The sequence below is a fragment of the Acanthisitta chloris genome, unplaced genomic scaffold (assembly GCF_000695815.1).
Source record: "Acanthisitta chloris isolate BGI_N310 unplaced genomic scaffold, ASM69581v1 scaffold8054, whole genome shotgun sequence".
Classification (NCBI taxonomy): domain Eukaryota; kingdom Metazoa; phylum Chordata; class Aves; order Passeriformes; family Acanthisittidae; genus Acanthisitta; species Acanthisitta chloris.
The window spans coordinates 79,328-103,360 of record NW_008668711.1 but is presented as its reverse complement, the minus strand read 5'-3'; the positions used below and the strand labels follow the sequence as shown (position 1 = coordinate 103,360).

The window sequence follows — 24,033 nt, the reverse complement described above, 5'->3', positions numbered from 1 at the left end:
GTGTCCCGCAGCCCGTGGCTCTGTGTGGTTCCCTCAGCCCGCGCAGCTGTGTCGCTGCCGCCAGGGGGCAGGAGAGCGCAGGGCACGTCTGTCTGTGCGGCCACAGCGGCGGCTGCGACACGCAGCTCCAGGAGACACTTGTGGTCTTCTCTCCTTTTCCCTTTGTCTCTCTGTGTCTGGGGACCTTTCTGGCATTATTCTGTGCAAACGTGTGATAGCAACATGGGTACGGTCTGACATGAGGTGCTGGTGAAGGTGAGATGCACTGGGACCTGCTCTTCTCATCCTAATGCTATGGAAAGAGTTTCAACAATTTACTGCAACAGTCAAATCTGTTTGAAACCAGCACTGACATTCAAAGGAAGCTTTCAGCTGCTCGCTCGAGATTTATCTCAGAAGAGACTGTGCTACAAGTGCATCAACAGCCATGCAGCTCTGCCTGGTACATCTGACTTTTCTTGTGTTAGCCTGATTTAGGATTTGGAACTTGCTCTGGAATTGCTGTACTCCTTGGAAACATAAGCACATGCTCTCAATTCATCTGCGTGGAGGGAGCCACAACCACCCTCACTGCCCCAGGAAGACAAGCAGAGAACTTGCACAGCACCTCATACACCTTCTCAGGGTTCCCAGGGAACCCAGTGCTCTCTGCTTGCTTGCCCAGGTGACTAATCAGCGACCAAACTCCTTCCCCAACTTTCCATGGCATTGGCTATCAAACTGCTTTAATACTTTCTGGTTACACACATCAGCTTTACACAAAAACTACTTACCTGGTCTTTAATCAGAACACAACACAGGATACGTTTTTTCCTTTCATTTCGTATCTGGCTATGATAGATAATGGAATTTGATTGCAAACATACAGATGTAATTACTCAAGCCCCATTCCCATGCTAGAGGGAGGCACTGTTACTCAGGCATGAGGAAATACTGAAACAGAGATTATGACAAAGAGGTCCTTGGAGTCAGGGCTGTGTGCCAGCTGCAGGGCCTTCTAGAGCAAAGATTTAAAGGAACAACTTAAATCTGATCTCAGTTTAATTTCAGCTATTACTTATATTCCACACAAAGCTGGGAAAGGCTGACTGGGAAATATTTTTTGGTCTTAATAGTATCCACAGGTTGAAGGCAAACTTATCAACAAACAAAAAGGGCATGTTGAAATTCTGCTGTTAAAGGACTGTAAGAAGATTGTAATCCTTCTACCACTTTCCAATTTTCTCTGCTCATTATGTCTTGGGTAGATTAAGCATGACTCTGTACAGTATCTGGCACTGAAGTTTTCCAGTTTCAGCAGCTTTTCAAATATGCATTAGCTAAGCAAAAATGTTTTCCCAAGGACTCATAAAAATCTGAAAGATGGGAGCAGCCAAGATTACAACATGTGCTCTGCAAACTTTCCAGGTGAAAAGTTCTAAATTGCACTGATCAATGCACAGAGGGGATTTAAAAACTCATCACAAGGAGGGTAATCACTGACTGAGAATGAACACAGCAGTCAATACCAACAGCAAACCCTGTGTATTTTTTTGGTATAACTGTACTCAGTGTGACAGATCATAAAAGCAGGACCCTCCAGGGTTTAAATCAAAATCATCCAAAACAGTAGCTGTAATTATTCAGGGAATCTAAAGTGTAATGACTTATGTAATCCGTTCACCTTGGGGATTCATGTATTTATATGTATTTATCACACCGTGACTCCATTCTGAATGTCAAGTTCTGTATAGCTGCTGTCTTTTACCTGGGTGTTAAATACACAGTGGTATTAGCAAAAAATCACAGAAATGGGGCTGGAATGGTTCTCAGGAGATCACCCAGTGCCTCCCATTCACAGAGCAGGCCTAACTGCACCGATACACTCCTGTGTCACCTCTCCTTCAAAGTCCCCAGTGATGGAGATCGTACACCTTTCCTAGAGAATCTAATTCAGTACCTCACCTCCACACCAAGTTCTTCCCAGGACCTACCCCAAGCCTCCCCTGCCACAAGTACAGTCAACTACATCCTGCTGTATCCAGGAGGGACCTAGAGAAGATGCTCCCCTGTTTTCCTTGTGTCTCATTGCCATACCTGAAAACTATTGACATGCTTTCAATGTACTTCTCTAGATTAAACAACCAAGGTTTCTTAAGTGTTGCCTTACTTATAGTGTTTCTGTGTTTACATTTGCATTGCTTTTTTCTAGGCCTTCTAATGTTAACTGTCATGTTTTTGGAAGTGCAATGCCTCACATGAAGGTGGTGTATCACCTGAGGCTTTGCTCATGCTCTGTAGTTAGGTATGATTACTCCATCTGCCCAACACACAACAATTCTGCTACAACCCAAGAGGATTGTCTTCATTTTCCCCTCTCAAAAACATGATACCTTAGATTTAAGCAATTTTGCCACATTGCCCAAGTGCTTCCCGGCAGAGCAACTAGTTTGTCACCCATATTCCACCCCTAAACAATGCAGCTGATTATTCCCCAGCACTGAACTTTGCCTTTGTCCTTTCTGAACTGCATCCTGGCTTTCTTAAAGACCATTTTCCCAGGCTGTAAAGACTTCTCAGCAGCCTGACACCTGTGCTTTGCAACTTCTCATCCCCCCTCAGCCTGAAGACTGGTGCTTCTACACTCAGGTGGGTATCCCATCAGACAGAGAGATGACTATCCCCACCCAATGCAAACTAGTCTGATACCAAATCTGAACTTCTGAGCAAAAGTAATCAAGTGACAACCCCCCAAGATGAGGACTTATATTGTTTCATGCAATAAACTGGTGGTCACTGATGATGAGGGCTGGCAATACTCACCAAAGAGTTGTCTTTACACATGACATGTGGGCAGGAAGGGGCAGGGTGCACTACAGGATCTTCAGTCACTTTAAAGCATAGAACTTGGGTCCATATACAAATGAACCCCTGAAACAGTGGGGGGGAAATGCACCACCTTCTGCGGGGATGCTCGTGCTTCTCAGACTCTGAGGCTCAGTGACATACCTGGCCACAGCCTCCAGCTGCAACACTTTACCCAGTTTTCACTGAGACTTGTCACCTGGAATTGTCAGCACGCAGCCAGCTGCAAGCTGCAAAGCTTGTGTCTCTTGCCTCGTGGTAACAAAGTGTGAGTCAGAAGCTGATTTCCCAGAAGTCTGAAAGCTCCATCATGGGTAGGCAGACTGGGACAAACAACCATCAGTGTAATTCACTGAGTTCAATTTTATTTTTTTAATATAATGACTTAGCAGCGTCAGTTCATTTGGGGAGAGAACTAAGAGACACGAACAAAAATTAACTAATGAGAGTGCAGCAAGAGACTCGCTGCTTTTGGCCATGTGCAACCAGCCCTTCTGAATGAGAACTCATTGAAAATGGTATAATAGAGGCCTGTAACAAGGCCAAAACAATGAACAACAGCTCTTTCTCAAGCCCTTTGACCATACTGGCAGAGAAACGTGATTAAGATTCACATCAAGAAGCACAGACAGTTTCCACTGCACAAAGACAACCATGGGAAAGCTCTTTCTGAATCAGTGTTGATGGATACCTTCAAAATAATGCAAATGGTTATTTCCAACCTAGATTCAAGAATGTGTATTCCAAGCTTACCATTTTAAGGAAAAAAAACCCCAGGAATTCATTTCCTAGAATAGGAACAGAAGCCATACTGAAAGCATCTCCATGATATATGCAACCTTCCAAAACCCCCAAACTGGTGGTGCAGAACTGCCACACCAGCATGTTCAACTCAGGGCAACAACTTCACTTCTTTCACCCCGGAGGAGCAGCTGGAAATTGGAGTGCTTCTGCCAAGCCCTCAGGTCTGCACACTGAGATAGAAATCTCAGGTGATCAAGTTCTTGACCTTTTCAGCACTCCTGCCTCTGTATTGAGGCCAAGTGATGACATCCATAATCCTGGTGTGCTTCTGGCCATCAGCCTCAGCCAGGGCTTGAAATGGAGAAGAGAGGAGTTAAACTCAGCACACTGACCCATTGAAGAAGAACCTGTTTCTCAAACCACAACATTTCGAGTGTGATATATAGCTGAAAACCAGCGAGACCTGTTCCTGGCTGACTCAGCTATTCCCACTGCTCTTGAAGTGGTCATAATAAAAAAGCACAGGTACCTGGTGGCTAGCAGAGGGTAGGTATGCAGAGGGCTGAACCAAGCTTCCTTCATCCGCGGCATGCTCTCATATATTAAGAGGTCTTTCTCTGTCAAAACCACTAACACTGGCTTCCAGTGCTTCTCATTGTCTCCTGGCACCTGAAAAGGAACAAAGTCTCAGTGAAACAACAAGAAACAAAGTTACCATCAAGCAAAGCCTGATGATATGAACATAGAATCATAAAATCATAGAATCAGCCGGGTTGGAAGAGACCTCAAAGATCATCGAGACCAACCCTACCGCCGTTACTAGACCATGGCACTAAGTGCCACATCCAGTCTCATCCTGAAAACCTCCAGGGACATGTCAAGTCCCAGGTGAGAAAACAAACAAAAGAGAGTTTGACTTCTTTGGCTTTTTGACATCCCCCATCTTAATTTATAACCAGATGCAGCAGAAATGGAGTAAAGTGCAATGTCATCTGCTGCTCCCATTAGCACTGCCATTTCCAGCCTTCCCTTACTACAGGCTACTCTATAAATGCAGTAATGGAAGAACACTGAGACAGAGCTGGCTGTTACTTAGCTGTGGTATGCATGAAAGGGCCTTAAATGTATATTTATAATGTGCACCATTCATGTGTGCCTGGGACATTAACCGGAGCGCTGGACACTGCTGCTTCTGTTTCTATTTTCATGAGTGAAAAAAGCTGCAACATCATCACTATTAAAGAAGAGTGACAGGTAGTAAAAACTAGTGGTTTGGGAGCAGATGCTTTTTTCCTTGGCAGTTCACGTTTTCATTGGTTCTCCATCTTCCATACCATTCTTCCAGTGCTGATTTATAAAGAGATCCAACCTAAACATGGGGTTGATCTCAAGCATTGACTCAGTGACAGATCTGCCTCCACATTTCAAACCCATCTGTTGAAGATGTCTGAAAGACTGAGGCATCAGAGTCCTTTGCTGGCTGCAGAATCCAGATGTGGATTTATATTTTGCAGGTTAGACGTGCTATAGTCCACATGGCTACACAATTGCTGATATGGGGGCCAAGTATGGGTCTTGTTTTTCACTTATTCTATTCCGGCAGCATAGAAGTGTCTTAAAATAGAAGGGAATATGAAAGGGCCTCAGTTTCAAGTAAGAATGAAGCTCTTTCACAGAAAAATTAATCATTTTACTTTGGTGTACACAAAGAAAAAGAAACCCCGGTCCACAGTAACACAGCCATGCTTTCAAACCCAAACATCTCAGCTGGGTACTAAAGAGAATGAAACAAATTCTGAGATTCACCAGAGAACATGATTGCCTAGATGACTCCTCCATTAAAACCTTCTCTAGTATAGAGAAGCAATTGTCTGTGCTGCTTTATGGTTCATGCCAGCCTACTAGCCAGTGGGCACGTTGCTGGATGGAAAAACATACAGAAGGCATCAAAGTTTGGCCAGGCTGGGAGTGGCACAGCCAGGAATGGTAATTCAGATCCTTAAGTATGATGTGCCTTATGTGATGAATTCAGACTGAGAACCACATTTGAAACACTTGTGTTTTACACAAAACCAGGGTCCTGCAAACTTCTAAACTTTCTGATGTAAGATAACTCACAGTAGGACACCAATGCCAAAAGCAGATCTTAAACTAAGACTTTGGCTTGCATAATTTTTAAGATGTATTTTTCCCTCTGAATTGAGCTTCACCAATAATCATATTCCTGTTTACAGCATCACTTGCTCACTGGTTGTTCATGTATGTGTGTTAATCAACTTAAAGTCATAAATTGTTCATCCTTTCAATTTCTTCAGAAGCATTAATACTTATTTAAAATTTTCTTGTGGTGAAAGTTTCTTGAAACACAACCTTTAATTTTCAAATAGTGCGGAACAGAGAAGCCATATAAGTAACACACCTATTAATAAACTCCAAAAAGAATGCAAAGTCCAGAGTTCTCAGAGCCCATATACATGGAAATATTCACATAAGCAAAAAAGCATCCTTGGCTTCTTAATACCACAGCTATTAACTACAGTTCACACCCCAGTTCCTAGTGTGGGAATATAGAAATGAGTGTTACAGTTAATGTTAACAATAAATGTTATGGTTAATGTCAACATTTAATTTGGGAGCACCTGCCAGTGTTCTTTAACTAGATTTAACTAGAAAGATTTTAGTAAATACTTTTGAAGATTTCCAGAAAAGAAAAAGTAAGATAAAGACGAAATCCCTCATAGGATGAAAGAGTAGAATGTTCAGATTCATAACCTGGAGGAGTAAGCAGGCAGTGTACTGGGCTCTTACTTCTTGTTTTTAAATTCTGTGACCACAAGCAATCCAAAGACTATGGGAAGCTGGTTGCAGCTTTTCTGCAGAACTGTAATGCCTGCGTAGCATTTTCAACCACAAGCTTTGCTATCAGGTGGCTGCTCAGTCAACTGTAACTCCAGAAACTTTGGAAAACACTGTAAAGCGACCACAAGAAAGAGACTAAAACATATTCCCACGACTATTTGCTGCACAGCTGTAAACATTAGGACACAATTTTCAGCATGGATCCTGAGGTTACCACCTCCACAGCAAAGCCCACAGCTTTGCCCCAGTCCTTCCCAACAGCAGGCTGACTGGAGAAGATGTGGTTTGGTCATAAGGTATCCTAAGATTTTTTCTCAAGAGCAAGTGACCTTATACTATCTCTCCTTGCAGGATGCATCCCCTATCTGTGGGGTGTGTACTGGGAAGGGGAGAGAATAGAATGATGTTTTCCTGCATCCCCAGTGAGAAGGGCCATGCAATACACACATGTTTAAACACATTTTTCAAACCTTGCTGGGACCATAGTTGCCTCACTGCTGAGGAATGCTGGTGTAAGTAATACTGCTGCTATTTCAGACCTGAAGAAGGATTTGTGTGCCTGAAAGCTTGTCTGATTTTTTCCAACTGTAACAGCTGATCTAATAAAAGATAGTGCTTTTCCTTAAAAACCTTGAATTGCATTACAAGTCCCTTGTTGTGCTGGGGTTTGGATCAGGCTGTAACAGCTGATGCTGTAATGTTCAACAGGCAGTTAGCACTTCTCAAAGCTGTCAGAGAGAACACACTGTCTTGTAAATAGTAATAGCAAATTTTACAAAGGAAGAAGAGAGGCTACAAAATACCATTAGCCTACAGGGCACATTCAGCACAAATCAGCATGGGAAAATAATCCCGATCAAGCAAGAGTCATACCAAGCACGAGTACAATAGCAAATTACAAAACAAAGGCAAAAACCATGTTGCTTATGGGCAGCTAAGTGGAGGATTTGTTCAAGTTGTTAAGGTTTCAAGATCTGACATATCATAAAGATAGCACAAAATACTTCTGTAAGAGTGAATTTAAGTATCATTTGAGATACATTCTAGAGGTTCTGTCTCAGGTGATGGTTAGGCCCAACTTCTCAGCCAGAATTTTGCAGAATTCTGGCACTTGCACTACTGTTTCTTTGCTCCAGTTCCCACCTGCACATATACAATTTAAATTATATTGATCTGTGTTACAGACAAATAAAATCACCATCCACTCTAAAAAGCTTTTCAAACTCAACCCTTTTTCAAAGTAAAAACTGTTAGGTTAAATCTAGATGAAGTGCAGAAAAGAAAAATTAGCACTCCTCAAACCTCCCACCATAATAAAATGAATCAGCAAAGAATTTGCTGGTCTTCTGGCCACTGCTCCAAGCAACAGGTACCAGTGCCCCATCTCAATGCATTGCCCATCTTGCCTTGGGTAACTGCTTATATTTCACTGCTTCCCAGGTGAAATTCCACTTCAAGTCAATGAGGCTCTAAGTGTTTATACCAGAAGCAAACTAGATTTTTTTTTCATTCCTGTGCCTCTAGATCAAAGCCTTCAAGCCCAAACCTGAGAAGGGAAAACATATTCTAAGAAAAAAAATACCAGGTTCAGGGAAGAAGCATTTTTGCTATTTACAAACCTCTTTGCTCCTCATATACACACCACATTAAATGCAAACCCCACTTTTTTACCATATGAAACTCTCTCGTTAACCGCTCCAAATTCAGAAAATATTTCATGTACAGCAGGGATGTAACCTAATTTTTTTTTAGGTATAACAAGGTAATGGCTGGGTCTGAGATGACACCAAGAGAAGACCTGTGTTCATGTCTTGTTCAGCCACAGGCTTCCTCTGAAAAGGCAGCCTGAATGTTCTGTGTTCCCATATGGACACTGCAGTCTCTGCTGGGGTGGCAAATGCTGCTGTAACACACAGCAGGAACAGATGTAAAGGTTGAATGTGGACAAAAAGCATAGTGTATTTCAGTAGTTACATGGAAACTTGTCCATCAGCCTTTGGCTGACACAAGAGCAAATGTGCTGTGATGCAGAAGGCAAGACAGCGCACGCAGGACACACCAGACCCCACTGCACCTGAGCTCTGGGTGCCTTGGCAGTGGTGGGGCTGCACTGCTCCAAGCATTGCTTCAGGGCCAGATCTGTGGTGTGATGGACTGACTGCAAACGATGACACGCTCACCACTACTTGTATGACTGCTCCTGCTGGTTTTCTGCCAGCTGCTCATGTGCTTAAAGCCACGGCTTAAAAGGTACCCTTAAAGAGTAACTCCTCTGACACACAGCAAACAGCATTTCAAAGAGCAGCCAGCTCGTTTTGTCTGCAGGTGATGGGGACATACCTATGTCCCCTTTACTGTGTATCACAGCTTCCAGACCTTTAAGAGTCTTCACATATAACTCATTGCCATAAAGACAATGGACATCTCAGTGGAGATAAATCCTTCTACAAACTGTTTCGCCCTTTGCTCTTTCATCTGCCAGGTCTCTTTTTCAAAAGGTTTTTCTTTGAATTTCAGTTATTCATCTACTTCAGGCTCCCAGGAATGGATGAAAGATACTTCTAATTTATGATGCTCACAGGTAATTAAATTAGAGGTCTTGGTCTACTCTGGAAAGCTGTTTTGTATTTTCATTAACTCAAAAGGGACATTTCAATTACATTCCCTGTTTAGTAAACAATTTATAAACTTCCATCAGACTCCACTGCAGCAAGTGTCCAAAATGTGTCTGTTCAGAGAACACTGTGAAGGTAGCAAGTTTGTGTTTAGAGTAAGTGATTGTTTAACCTCCTTTTCCATCACTTCCCCCCAAACACCAGACCTACACTATCCCGTTACACAGAGCACAGGAGGAGCAATCAAAAAAGACTTTTCAGAAACTTTTTTCTTTCTATTTTCCCTCCTCCTTTACTTAAAAATCTCTCCATGCTGACAATCCAGCTTTGACACAGGCTGGGGTATGTTCTGCTACATATTTCTTGCCTTTTCATTGTCTTTTGATGAAGGGTTACGTCCATGTTCAGAATAAATTTGATTAATTTACAGAAACCTACTTGTCAGTTCCTGAAAATAACAGCTGGGACTGAAAAGGATTTTTGCAAGACGAGCAGCAGGGATGCAGAAATACATCCTGCAAACCCCAGCATATGCAACAACACTGGTATTTCTGTGAGCTCATTTGATGGGAGGCAATTTGCAATGCAGGAGTGGGTGTAAGTGACAGCCACAGGCAGGGGATATCGACACTTTCCATAACACATGCAGATGTGTTTTGCTGCTAAACTTCGGAATTTTAAACAGGAAATAATGTGCACTGTTTAGGGATTAAACAAAAAAAACAACAAAACTAATGAAAATCTGTCTGGTTTTGTTCTTCACTCTCTTTGACATCAGTGATGGCTCGAGGCTGGCTTGTGCCATTACCAGATCTGGACTAGAGTCAATGCACACATGAAAATCCCCCAAAGGGGGATTTTGCCTCCTGTAAGCAGTGAGCAGCAAGTGAGCAATGCACATCCTTGGCCATGGCACCACTGCTGTGCAAGCAGACAGAGCCATGCAGGCCAGGTGGGAACCACAGCAGGGACCACACTGAACCAGAGCCCAGGAATACACTGACAGCATCAGTTACAGCTCTGCTGAGCATGGGCAGGACACCCATTCTCAAGACACGTCTGTTCAGGTCTGAACTCCTTTGAATTATCCTTTAAGATGACAGGACACAAGACAACTTTTGTCAAAATTAACAGTCAACCGCATCAACACGGCAATATTTTCAAGCCAATGTCCTGACTCTCTGGGCTAATAGGATCTTTCAAACTGCTCTGGCTCATATCCAAATAGCTCTAAATTCAAGAGAAGCACCTGAGTGCTCTAGACTCCCCCACATAAGAATGAAAGGTGATCTGAGATTTTTCCTATAGCCAAACAAGAATGCCCAATCCCAGTTTTGCAGTAGAGGTTTGTTCCAGAGTTTAATGAAGTCAGATGGAGTTTTTCTAATAACTCTTCAGGTTTTAGACCCTTGGGAAACAATCCTGAAGGGCTCTGTGTCTGCCATGCTACAGAGAAGATGGAGCCAAAATCTTCTCAGAGGTGCACAGTGAGAGGATGGCATTCAACACACACAAACTGGAGCAAGGGAAATTCTGATTTGATACGCAGAGAAACTTTTTCAGTGCGTCATGGTGGTCAAATACTGGGAAAGACTGTGAAATATCCACCCCCCGAAATACTCACAACACGACTAGGCAAGGCCCTAAGCAAGCTGGTCTAGTTGGCTCTTAGAGTCTCAGTACTCCATTTCAACCTATATTGTTCTGTGGCTCTATGAAACACCAGAAAAAATGAGAGATGTCCAAATTTGGATCAGAGAGTCAACATTTAGGTTGCCCCTGAATGAAAGTTGTTGTATAATAATTCTGTACACAGGCAGTTTTTCATGCATGTGGTTGCAGAAATCTTGCATCAATATGAATGAAATAGTCATGTAAGATAGTTACTGCAGCTTAAGGTTTGCAGAATGATTCACAGTTACCTTGAACCTTAAATCCTTTAGAGCTGTATAAAATGTGCATCCTTGATCCTTGTGATTTGACAGTTTAACACTCTGCATTTTCTTTGCTGTAGATTCCTTGCAAAAAATAAGGAATGTGAGGGAGTGACAAATCCAGCATCACAATAACTTCATTCACTTTACCTTAAGTGAAAATATATGCAACTACACAAGAGAAAAGTTGAAAATCCTGATGTGCCCACAGATGTCCTGACAAAAACTGGTTAATCAAATACACAGAAATCCAACTCTAGGTGACTCAAAAAGGGACAAAATGGTAATTCATCTATTTTAGAAACCTCTACCCTGATGCACAATAATTTTGCTATGCATGAAGTTGAGATTTGAAGGTCCATAAGTAAGAGCTATTTTGGAGTGAGGCAGGAGACTAACTTTCCGATAATGTCAGGAATCTTGCCAGGGAAGAACAAACAGGAGGATGCACAGTAGACAGCAAATGCCCCACACCACTTGATAAAGACACCGATTGCTTTTCATCTTAGAAAACATGAAAGGAACTCCATTGTGTTTTAAGAAGAATGTTGGTGCTTCCTGGGTAAGACACACTGTCTCTTGTAATAGCTTCCTCAGACCATGAGAGCACTGTCTGACATTAGAGTAGTGGTAATTTGTGAGAGCAAGGCTTTGCCAATAGCAAAGGTCCACTCTTGAAAAGATTCAGCGTTGAGCTAAATAATTTCTGTAGAAAAACCTGCACTTTGCTATTTTCTTTTTTCCCCTTTTTTATTGCTTCTCAGATATTGCCAGGGGAAAGCAGGGAAGGGGACATTTCATCACTCAAGGGCTGTGGCAAGGAAGACCTGCCCAACCTGTAAGTCACAAGGACAGAGACAGAAGGCAAGTCAAAGACACAGGAAGGTCAGAAGAGCCCAGCTCCACTGGCCACTGAGGCTCATCAAGAGACAGTGGACAGTTTATAGTTCAAGTGACCTTCAAAGACAGCTTGACTAGGAACAAACCTGTTCTGGAACAAGTCACACTTTCAGTATTCTTTATAAAAAAGTCACAGGAGAAGAAGGACAAAAGGGAAGGAAAGACCATTAACCTCAGGCTTTTCTAATCAGTTATACTGATTGAACAAACAAATGGAAAGTCTGGAGAGTGGACATGAGCACAAAACTGCTATATAAAAGCACAAACCTCTGTAAAAGCAGAGGCAATTGCAACCACCTACCTCCATGACCTGCCAGCAGCTCTGTTTGACCTACCAACACCTGTGTTTCACAGCAACCTATCTCTCTTCCAGCATGCTCATACCACACATTCAGGATAAAAGTAAAGATGCTATGAACAGACACCTTTGAATCTCTTGTGTGTTCATGCATAGCTTATTTATGAGATGTCTGGGCTTCTCAGACTGCACGTGAGAGCGGCTCTAAACTTGCTTTCTGAAAATGTCTCATGAACATATCACCGAAAAGCTGGTGACAGCAGCTGTTTGAAGTCTAATAAATATTTAAATAAAAATAACAGAATTAAAATGTGCAAGAAACTGCACCTCTAAGATGCAACTCAGTTCTGGGAGAGTGAGCAGCTGTGCTGTCCTCAAAATAATCACTGGACCCTAAAGCACAATAAACATAGTACTGGAGAAAACCACTGTACTTAAAATGGAGCAGTCCCCTTCTTCCAGTAAGCCAGGCTTGCCCTGGGAAAGACTAAGAAGGAGCATGGCATGGTCATGCATCTTCTTCTTCAGTCCATGGAGCACAGCAGGGTCAGACACAGAAGTAAAAGAGATCACACCTGTGAATGGCTTTGAGTGTGACATCAGATGGGGAGCTTTGGAAGCTCTACCACATCTCCTGTGCAACTGCTGAAGAATGGATACAGTGACTCAGTGGTGGGAAAAACAGGTATGCTCTGGGATACCAAGGGCAACAACTAATCTCTGCTATGCTCTGCAGGTTACTACATGCTGGAGTTTTGCTGTGAACAGTTTTCTGTTCAAGCCAAGGTGAAGCACTATGTGAGGGAGTTCATCATCATCATTGGGGCATAATGGTTATTGTACAGGAGCAGAATCCATACACAGACACCACAGTCTCACCTCACTGTCTCTGAAGAGTCTGTAATTTACAACTGAATCTGACCTCTGCTGTTCAAGTGGGTACCACATTAGGATAAATGGGTAATAATACCCACTGCCTCAAAGATACGCACATCTCATCTTTCAGTTCAGTAGAAGTGTGTGTATTTCTAAATGCCAGCTCAGGAACACTCTTCAACAACATCCAGTCAAATGTGAATACTGGAGGTGGAGTTTTGATCTGAAAGCAGCTTACAGTTTTTAATGATGGCTGAAACACGAAAAATGCAATTTGAAATTATTACAGTGTCTGTTTGGTGAAGGACAGGTAATCATCAATGTCTACATTAAAACTACAGTGACTGAAAACTGTCCCAGGAGATGTTATGTGCCTTTATCACATTGTCTTTCCTAATATTCAGTCTCAGAAATAATAGTCCATCATGACTGGTACTTTTTGAAGACTGACAGATTTGACTACTTTACTCGAGGGTCATTATAAATCACTGGGACTGGAAGAAAAAATAGTAGGGGAGCAATACAGAAAGAACAAGATGTTTCATTCTCATTGTTATGTTGTCTGAAGGACAGCCTGGAATACTGTGTCATTTCAGTCTGTGTGTGATCAATATCCAGTAATACTGATGGACTGCAATGCAACTAATGACCTCAAGCAAATGAGTGAATTCACTATATGCCTTGCACAGAAACCTATTCTCTTCAAAAGACACTGTTAAAATCTGTATGTGATGCTTCATCAACTGGAATTTTAAACATACTGAGAAATATTTGGAGGCCTTATTGAAAAAGCAAAATTCAATTAGAATCCTTAATAATTTGGCTTAATTTTGAAAAAATGTGGAACAGCCACAGATGTCTGAAAAATCTGAAAACTAGTCACAAATTGGAATCCAAACCTGCTTATTTAGATGCCTAAGTAAAGACTGATCACAAAAACAATTCTATAATTGTCTTTTGTATGATTTATTTATTTGCCTGGTTGTGTCATTTTCAAAGACATTCAATTATTTGAGACCTTTTTAATTTTTTTATAAGAAGTGGATAGAAAGTCTGTATCTCCACCAACACAATGGCAGACCACAAGCTATCTAAGATATTCAAGGAACGTACCTGCTTTTTTGGGGGGGAATGGGGGGAAGTACTTAAACATGTAATTTCCATTTTACTTTATCAAATTCAAAATTTTCTGACAGGCAGGATGATTATTTTGTTTCCCAGCTGAGCTCCAAGAGACCTCTGCTCACCAAACAGGTGTTCAGTTTGCTGCACCTTAGCAACCAGCATGGAGATCTGAGCGACCATCGAGTGTCCATGGTGCATCTTGGTATCAGCGGATCCCAAGGTGCCAGTAAAGGTAGGAAATGAACAGCTATTCCATTTAATATCCAATTCACTTTCTTTCACACGTTAACCCAAGCAAAGTTGAATTTTAAAACTTTTGTAATTTCAGAGAGTTCTGTTTGATTTGAGATTGGTTAGTTTTCTAAGCAATCTGTAAAGAAGACAAATAGTATCTAACCAAAAGTGCCACTCGCCCCACGGAATATCATTTTTCTGCCTTCCAAGAGCTCGAGTCAATCACTCGTTCAGAAATAAGAATGTTTAAATCCATACAAAGAGAGCTGGAGGTAGAATCAGAGAATTGTTTAAGTTGGAAAAGATCACTAAGATCATCGATTCCAACTGTTAACCTAGCTCGGAGGGCTGGGTACCTGATAAACAACTGGTCTTACTATTAAAGACTGAGGCAAAGAAGGCTTTAAGTATCTCAGGCTTAAGTACTTCATCCTTTGTCATTATGTTTCCCTGCACATCCAATAATTTTTGTAGATTCTCCTAAGCCTTCCTTATGTTGCTGATGTATTTATAGAAACATTTTTTTTTGTTTTACAACAGTAGCCAGATTAAGTTCTAGGCTTTGGCCCTTCACACTTTCTCCCTGCATAACCTCACACTATCCTTCCAGTCCTCCTGAGTTCCCTGCCTCTTCTTCCAAAGGTTGTAAACTCTCATTTCCAGTTAAAGCTCCCCATTCAGCCAGGCGGGTCTTTGTGCCTGCTGGCTCATCTTTGGCACAGGGGGACAACCTTTAGGATCTCCTTCTTGCAGAATATCCAGCCTTCCTGGACTCCTTTGCTGTTCAGGAAAGGGTCTGTCCCAAGGGTCTCTCTCAGCCAGTCTCCTAAACAGGCCCTCCAGAAGCCCAAAGTGTCAGTTCTCCTGACCCCATCCTTACTTATTTTGTGATCGCTGTGCCCCAGACAGCCTCCAGCTATCACATCATGCATCAGTCTTTCTCTGTTTCCAAATAACAGGTCCACTGAGACACGTTCCTGAATTGGCTTCTTCCCCAGCTGCGTGAGGAAGTTATCTTTCACACATGACTTGAAGATGAACTCTGCTCAGGAGAGGACAGACTTTGTTCCCAAGATTTGTCTAGCCTGTTCTGTAAAACCTTCCCTGACAGAAATCCTCAGCTAGTCTATTGTAGTCCTTGGAAAGTTTCACCACTAGGAAATTGTTGTCCATACTGGAGCACATGCCATTGTGGTCCTGGGGATACTGTGAGGTCAGGTATCATTACATGATTGGGAGACTAACAGAAAACTCAAATTTGTTTTTTTAGCTAAATGGCTTTTTAAGATGGTCATTACTCTAACCCTGCCGAACTAACTTCAGGAGAGCAATGGTCACAGAGGAAATGGCTCAGTGGGAACAATGCAGTAGAGAAATTTCAGAGCTAGAAGATAACTGCAGTTTGTCACCAATCTGTGATTTGCTGTAGAGCTGTCACCACTACCTATCTAGTGCATGAAGAAATGCACACACATCCCTAACACTGCAAAAATAACTGACAAGGCAGCTTTAATAGGAAACCAGTATTATCAACTCTGGCCAGCCAAAGTTCCCTTGGGGATGTTAAGTGGGGCTTGAAAATCAGTCTGAGGTTTGCTTGGTATTTAAGATACATTTTTAATTCTTGCTGATACATCAAGCCTTTTTGCTTTGCTGACATTCTGTAGCATCAAGATTTTCTCTGTCACTTGGAACCTACAATAAAAATGAGAGTTCAGCTTTCACAAACCCTTTTTATTTCAGAAGATGGCAGGAGAAGAAATATCCCTAGAGTAAAAGTATTCAAGCTATGAGATTTGCACCTATGGTCAGGATGTGAGCTGCCACTTCTCAAGAGGCATCACTTTCCCAGACCTGATACTGCTTATATTACAAGATCTGACAAGATCACAGCCCAGGGGTTTACAGCAACAACTCTTTTAATTAATCTTCTATCTAAAAAAAAAAAAGGCAAATATTGAAGGGCATGTGTTAATAGAAACTATTAATATTCAACAGAGCCACATGAGGAAGACAAATAAAGAATCTTCTACTTGGCAGTTACCTATGCTGAGCTTTAAATTAGCCACACAGGACAAATGGATTTAGTGCTGTACCATGTTATTTCATCTAGATTACTAAAAAGTACACAATTAGGGCCATCAATCTACAGACCAAAATCCCACAAATATCAGCAAATTACATGCTATAAGCTATGCAATTTTGAAAGCTAATGCTCTTTATCTGGTTGTAATTCTCAGTGTTTCATATTTTTGCAATAATTACAGCATTTAACTACTCACAGAAAATTCTACTGAGAACTGAACGTTCTTCTAGAAGAAAAACTTGGGCGGAATAAAGTTAATTTCCAAAGTTAGTATAAGCAGATTGCATGCTACAGGTAACCTACTTGGGGCCAGGATGGGAAACTAAGATCTCAGATTTAAGAATTATCTCTGGAATATATAATTTAATAAAATAAAGAACTTCCTGGTAACAGCATTAGAATTTAGGTCTCTTAATAAACATATCACATATCCAAAGAGAAATTATTCCTGGCACAAGAGATAAACGATCTTATGAACCAACTGATTTGATCAATGGAAGTTTCTTTCCTGCTGTGGGCTAATAAATCACCTCAGCCAGCAAGTGCCAGCCATTCACAGTGCAAATTGGCTGAGCATAACATGAACATCACAGAGCTGCTATTACTTCCGCACTTAGGAGAAAGTGGAAACTCCAAGAAGACAAACATGTGTGAATATTACCAAGTGACTACACCTAATTCCACCCTTGGTCTTATAAATGTACATGCCATGAAGTCACTGGGATATTTTACAAATTACTTCTTTCAGCTTTATTCCTGTGATAAATATTTGTCTTTTAACTGAGATCTCTTTTGTAGTTTGCACTGGCCTAAACATCTGACATATACCAGTATAAAAAATCTTAGGTGATTCAGTTCAGTAACACTGCAAAAAGAAAACTGAAAACTATGTACTTCATTACATGGTCATATGCTAATATTCACGTAACCCATTTTAGGAGTATAGAGAATGGGATTGCATTGGATTATCATACCAGCTGTTTCATACCAAAATTTCTGGATTTTTTTAATACCATGTCCTTACTGGCTTTTTTATTTCCCTAGCCATATGGAAAACAGTCAGGCACAATTAACTACTTGTCAGAAAACAATCTATTAATTAACACCATTCGGTGCGAATGCGCTGAAATCACATTCTTTGCTTGCCAAAAAGCTTCCATTTCTGCCTCATGTTTGTGCTCTGAACTAAACATAGCTACAGATATGCAGCTTGACATAACTGACCAAGGCAAAGAGAACAACTGCTGCCATGTTTTTTCAGAACCAACAGCCAGGGAAATTTTCTAAAGATAGGTAGGGGGTCAGCAGGGCTTGACCTCTGCATCTCCTAAAATTCTTTACTGACAGGTCCTTGATTAAACTGGGCAGAAATAGACAAAATCCCAATTAAGACATTCATATTTGTGGCGGAGCTTGAAAAAGAAAGAGGTGATGGGGGAGGGTGGGAGAGTAAGTTACAGTGTTTTCTAGGCTTAACCTTAAAAATATAGGATCTGACTTCAATTATATTTATATCCTTTCAATTCTACTGACGTCAATGGATTTACTCCTAAATTATGCCAGATGGAAATCAGGCTAGCTATTACCACATTTTCATGCATGTAACTAGTACACCTTTAAAAGCACTGTTTATTCAAAAGTACATCCTCAGACAGCAGGCATGCTCAGGTAACCCAGCTAACATCAGAAGAAGGGGCAATCAGTGGTGGGGAATGCTGAGTTTTTTTAAGAGATCTGGAGTGAACTGCATTTGCTGTTATCTGCATGTGCACATAACCTTCACTGCTGCTGAATCCTGGAGTTGACACAAGGCAACATGGTGGCTATTTGCTTCCCTAGTAGAAAAGCAATCTGAGATCTGTGTTATCTCTGAGACCGGTATTTTTATATTTCATTTTTCAGCAGAGCAGCCTGTAATCCTGTCATTTCCAAAACTGTGAACCCCTTTGCAGGTCCACACAGGGCGACAGGTCTGTAATCATTATCAGTTAGTGGTTGTCTCCTTGTCACTGTTTTTCAGAATTGTTCACTCACTTGGATGTGATCCTGTAACCACAACCCATTCCTTCTGCTTGTGCTTGCAAATATCCAAACAGCTGTTTCAAGTTATTTGAATGGGCTAGAGACTGAAGTTTTACTTGATGTGTCCAGGCTAATGGAAACTGATGATGTACATGACCTCTGATGAGTGCAAACAATCCCTCTGTCCAACCTGAAGGGGAAGAAGACAGAGAAGCTAAAATTCTTCTCCTTGCAGCTGTGAAGAATTAATTTTACAGGGTTATGAAAGGTACTTTCCCACACTTCCCTTCTCCCAGGCTCTATTTGTCTTTTTGCACTTTTCCATTTGGCTTATGTCCCACAGGAACAAAAATTGCAGCAGAGACACATCATCTGATGTGTGGATCTATGTTTCCTCCTTCATATCTTTCTTCGACTCAGATGGTTAAGAGTTTGGAGCAGGGTCTGCTCCTGTTGGTACTATTTATGCTGCAATCTCACACCATGGCATTCCAGGTTTGGCTATTCCCTGGCCTTCTTTTTATTACATTATTTACATTATATTGTTAACCACAACAATTACTCCCAGAAGCAGTGCTGCTCTTCCTTGTTTCAAACTCTTACAATAACAAAGCAAGAATCCAACAGCAAGTCAGCTCATCCTCAATAACCAACTTTTCCCAAAACCACAAAACCAGAGGCCTCCAGACAAAAACTTCACATACAAGGTTCTCACACTACCCCATGCAGTTGTGCACCCCCTCTCCACACTGCCCCCCTTGGCAACACCTCCAGCTTCTTCCATTTCTTCCTGTTGCCTTTGCCTTACTAACACCTACCTGCAGTTTTGGGCAAGCAGATTTAAAACTCTGATTCGAAATTTCAGGTGGGAGAATGTTAATGTATTCTCTGACCGTGTGATTCAGAGATCTAAAGAGCATAGCAATAATGAGGATTTTTTAAAGTGAAATGAATACATGTGTGTTTAAACCTGAAGTTTTAATGTACCCCCCCCACCTAAAGAGCCCAGGATGAGAGAAGCCAGAGACAACACCATAAAACACTTCTTTTCATAATAGCGTACAAGCTCTCAACTCCACAAACAGGTAAGTTTCTATTTCCACAGCAGTCTTCTTCTCAAAGTGAACTTTTTAGAGCCATTTCCGTAAGCATCACTGACATTTCCAGCATGAAGTACAGAAGGGCAGTTACAGCCATACTACACATCAGCAGCTACTCTGGCCCATGTCTGCAACTATTTTCAGCACAAGATCAACAAACGAATGTTTGTACAGCAGCATTTGCTCAGTAGAAATGTATAAATAAAAAAAAGCTCCAACAATAACACGATGTGTTCACACAGTTTCAGGAATCTTCACTGCAGCTAACAGTCATTAGCATCTAGTCATTAAAACCCAGGTGCTTCCTTCCAGCAGGGCTACTGTTATTATACAAGCACCTGAAACTCAGGGAGTTTCCAAACAGCATCCAGGAAAAAGCTTTGTTAAGCCCATTTGTCTTCAACAGCAGTGTCACTACATTGGGAGCAGCAGGTCCAAACCCCCACACAGTCTCCTTCAGGTGTACACCCAAAGAAAAAGTCATTTTGGCTCCCGACTCCCTTTTTGTACCCTACTGAACAGACACATTGTACAAGCCAATATGCCCTTCCAAAGGAGGGGATAGAAATTCCTGTACTTTAAAAAAGCTTTCCAGGATATCCACCTAAATCTCCAAGATAATCCTCAACAAACTTGCAGTTGGAGCTGCTGAGAATGGCTGTGCTTTTGCTGAAGTTGCTGAAGTTGCTGGAGCTGCTCACAAGACAGCTTGCTCTTTGTAACAGCATGGCATCTAAATGCTACCATTTTTTAACAACTTCTGACTCTTCTGATCCGTATCTCTCAAAAGTTTAACTTCTGTTGCTTGTTATATCTATGACTCTACTGCTGCTGTCTGTCTTCACTGAAAAAAAAGACTAAGCTGCTAGAAGAGAAAATTACTTAGTGACATTATTAGACCAGAAATAAAATGTGACTTCTTGAGATATTTTGGCAAGAGCAGCTCTAAAATCAATTGCAGAGTTTCTCATGGATCCTGTTGAGTGGCTACTACTGAAGATGGTGTACCATGTATCTGTTGAAATTGCATAGTTTCTGTGTGCCATGCTAATGCTGGAAAAAATCCAGTGTCATTCCAACAGGTTCTGCCATGAGATCAGGTGTGACAGAAGTTTTCTCTACCCCTTCTGTAAGTCTGACAGGGAAAGTTCCCAATGCCTCATGTGAGTGTGAGGTCACTTTACTACTTTCATGTCCACCCTCTCCAGACCTTGGTAATGCTGCACATTTGGGGTGCTCTACCAGGAATGATGCAAGGATGGGGTAGTTTCTCATGTCTCTAGAGAACTTTGCTCTTCTAGAAGATCCTGATTTGGATACTCCTACCCACTGACTCACCTTCTCATGCCATCTCTTTCAGCTGTTTCCTACATTTCCAAAGTCTAATGTGAGCACCAAAGAATGCATCTCTATGTACTGTGGGTTTTTCCATTTGATTCCACTGGATTTTCTATTTGCAGCAGTAGTGGTCTTTCAACCTTATTGATCAGTTTTCATTGCACAAAGAGGAGGACAAAAACTGTGTGTGCTATGTAGAAATCAAATTTATTCTGTCTCTATTTCTCTGCCCCCTGCATCTGGTTGTTTAGGGATTATACTAAAATTGAAATGTTACTTTCTTATGTAGTCACTGAGCAAGTCTTCCTTCCTCTCCTAATCCTTCAAGTGAGGAAAACAGCCAGGAGAAGGATATTGTGCATGTTGGGGTTTTTGTCTGTCTCTCCATGGGGATGATTACCAAAATACTGTCTCTCCCTAGATTTACAATTGTAAAATGAGGTAAAAATCTGGCCTTTTGAGGGAAGAGTTACTTTTGGAAATGATCAGAAACACCTGCCTTCAAAAGCATAGATGCTGGCTCTTTGTAGTAACTCCACAACTGGTCTTAGGAATTTTGATTGTGAAGAAAGAACTTTGCTAAAGTATTGCTAAACATGATATGTACTCATCAAAAAATATAGCAATGCTAAAATTCCTTGCAATGCCATGATAGTCATTAGATCGTAAGCTTTTTGACAAGGTTAATTCTAATGTTATTCAAAGGCTGTTCCCCAAAGTAGATTCCCTTTTGCTAGTAGAATAATTGTCTTACTGTTTAAACATTCAGGCTTTCCTCTCTATTTCACAGTTCATAAAGCACCTTTATGGTGTTGAGTTGTGGTTTTTTTCCAAACAAATAGAAGGCAGTTTGTTTTTCCAGCTTTGATTAAATCCTACATCCCACAAGAAGTGAACCTATGATACTGCTCTACTGTTTTCAATTGTCTCCTTCCATTAAGATGCCAGCACTGTATGTCTCCCCTGCAGCCCCACCGTGGTTTCGCTCTATGCTTGGCATAAGCACTGCTGGGTCTGAGGTTAATGTGTACACTGTACAACTCATTAGCTGCGCATTACTATCTGAGCCAAACATCAACATGATTGATCCAACAATATGTTTAGGCTTGGGACTAAGACTCAAATGAGGTCTCACCAAGAGCAAAGGTCAGCAGCTTGGCACAAATTTCGCTGTGCACAGAGAAAGCTTTTCTTCCAAACTATTCATCATGGAAGGTACACATGACAAACAATATGGGCCTCATTAAAAATGAGAAGAGGAACTCCCTTGGAGAGGGCAAGGAGGCTCCCTTGCTAACAATTTTTTTCCAGTCCTTTCCTAAAGCTTTTATTTATGATACAGTATAGACAATGTGGCACTTAAAGGTAGCTGTGGGGCTTGGGGTTTAGTAGACTCGTTACACTAATTATCATGATGTGCACTATCAATCACTGTCCAGTTAAGCAGAGAAGATAATTCTGCAGGTAGAAATAAACCTTCAGAACTGCAGGATCTGGGGGAAGGGAATAAAAGGATAATTCTTTTTTATCAGCATTATTATTTCTTTTAGTTAAAACTCTGCTGTCAAAACATTTCCCATCTTAAAATAACTAAAATAAAACAATCATTAGTTCAAGAGTGGGAGAGAGCAGGAGAATGATATGAGAAACCTTTTCAATTGTGGATTTGTTTCAAGTACACTTCTCACAAGGATTTCACTCATTAAGTCAAGCACTTTTGCCACAGTCAGGACCTAAAATCAGAACTTCAAAATATACTATTTTACATATGATATCAGCATGTTCTTTCTTCCTCAGTAACCAAGGGTGTTGAAAATGCTATTGATACAACAATTAGGCTGTATGAGAAATACTTCCCTGCAGTCTCCAGAGTTGCTGTGTTGCAATATAATTGTCTAATGGCACAATTTTGTAAGGGCTGTCATGGTATTATGGATATAATTTTATTTTTACAGGATACAATAATAAGGTAAAAGGCTGGTATTAATAGCCCTAGGAACTTATTACATAAACAGAGGTTGAGCCTTAAAATTGGACTGGATTTGTAAAGTCTGCATTGAGTAAATGTCTTGCCACACTGCAAATTATAATGCATATAGCTTTTCCCTCTCCTCTACTTTTTTAAAACTCTCTCATTCTTCTAAAGGTCAGTCCCTCTTTCCAACAGAGAACACAACTTCTCCTCAAGATATATTTGGAAAATCTGTTTATTTTTCTCTGTTAAGTTTGGCAAAACAGTGTACAAGGCTTATATTGCTTCTACTTGTACCAGCACTGATACTCTGCTCTTCTGCAACATCCCTCAAACATTAACCAGCTCATCTGTCCTAGAAGCACTTGCGGGTAAAGATTGCAACCTGTGTGGGTAACCAGGATGGCGCAATACTATGCAAAAAGATAGGGAAAACCCCAAAAGGTTTGCTCTAAAATAGGGTATTTTTACTAAGAATAGCTCCGCTTTTGCCAGGAGTTTTCTTTGAGGATCAGCTGATAGACCTGGGGAAATAAGGGCTGCAGGGCAGAGAGAAAAGGGTTTTTATGGCCTATTTTGCTGGTTTCTCATCTATTTATTCATACCATTAGCCAAAAAGCTGAACTGGGAGTCTTGTTGCGCTAGAAAAAAACCCATTCCTGATGACTGGGGTGAGACAAATTCATACTGGGCAAGGCCTGAAGCTCAATACACTCCTTACAGGCCCTTCTATTCACCTGAAGGTGACCTTTCACTTCAGGAGAAGAAACCAAGTGAGGACAAGGTACCTTTGAACAGAAAAACACAGCTTGATGGGAACTTAATGCCTGGAAAATCTGTGATTCTCTGAGATAGACAACCCTTCTTACATGCAGCCCGTAAGAAGAAAACTGCAGACAAATGAGCAAACAGACGGAGTGCAAGGGCATAGCTCTTGCAAAACACTGTGTTTCCCAGCCCCCTTCACATTGCACTGATGTGTACTCAGGGTAGATCAGCCATGGGGATGTAAGAATAAGTCTGCTTGTCCCATACAAGTGAGGTGGGATCTAGGGGCTGCAGGGTGACTGGGTGTCCACAGCACTG

General features: G+C 41.3%; 1 protein-coding gene across 1 annotated transcript in view; it reads right to left on the bottom strand.

The window, feature by feature from the left end:
* Window positions 1–4,002: 4,002 nt before the first annotated feature.
* Window positions 4,003–24,033, bottom strand: part of LOC103800641 (beta-1-syntrophin-like) — a gene marked incomplete at its 5' end in the record, with an annotated part of 43,707 nt that continues 23,676 nt past the window's right edge. The window contains one exon of the mRNA XM_009073023.1: window positions 4,003–4,257. Coding sequence (XP_009071271.1) covers window positions 4,003–4,257 — 255 coding nt within the window. The remainder of the gene's footprint in view (window positions 4,258–24,033) is intronic.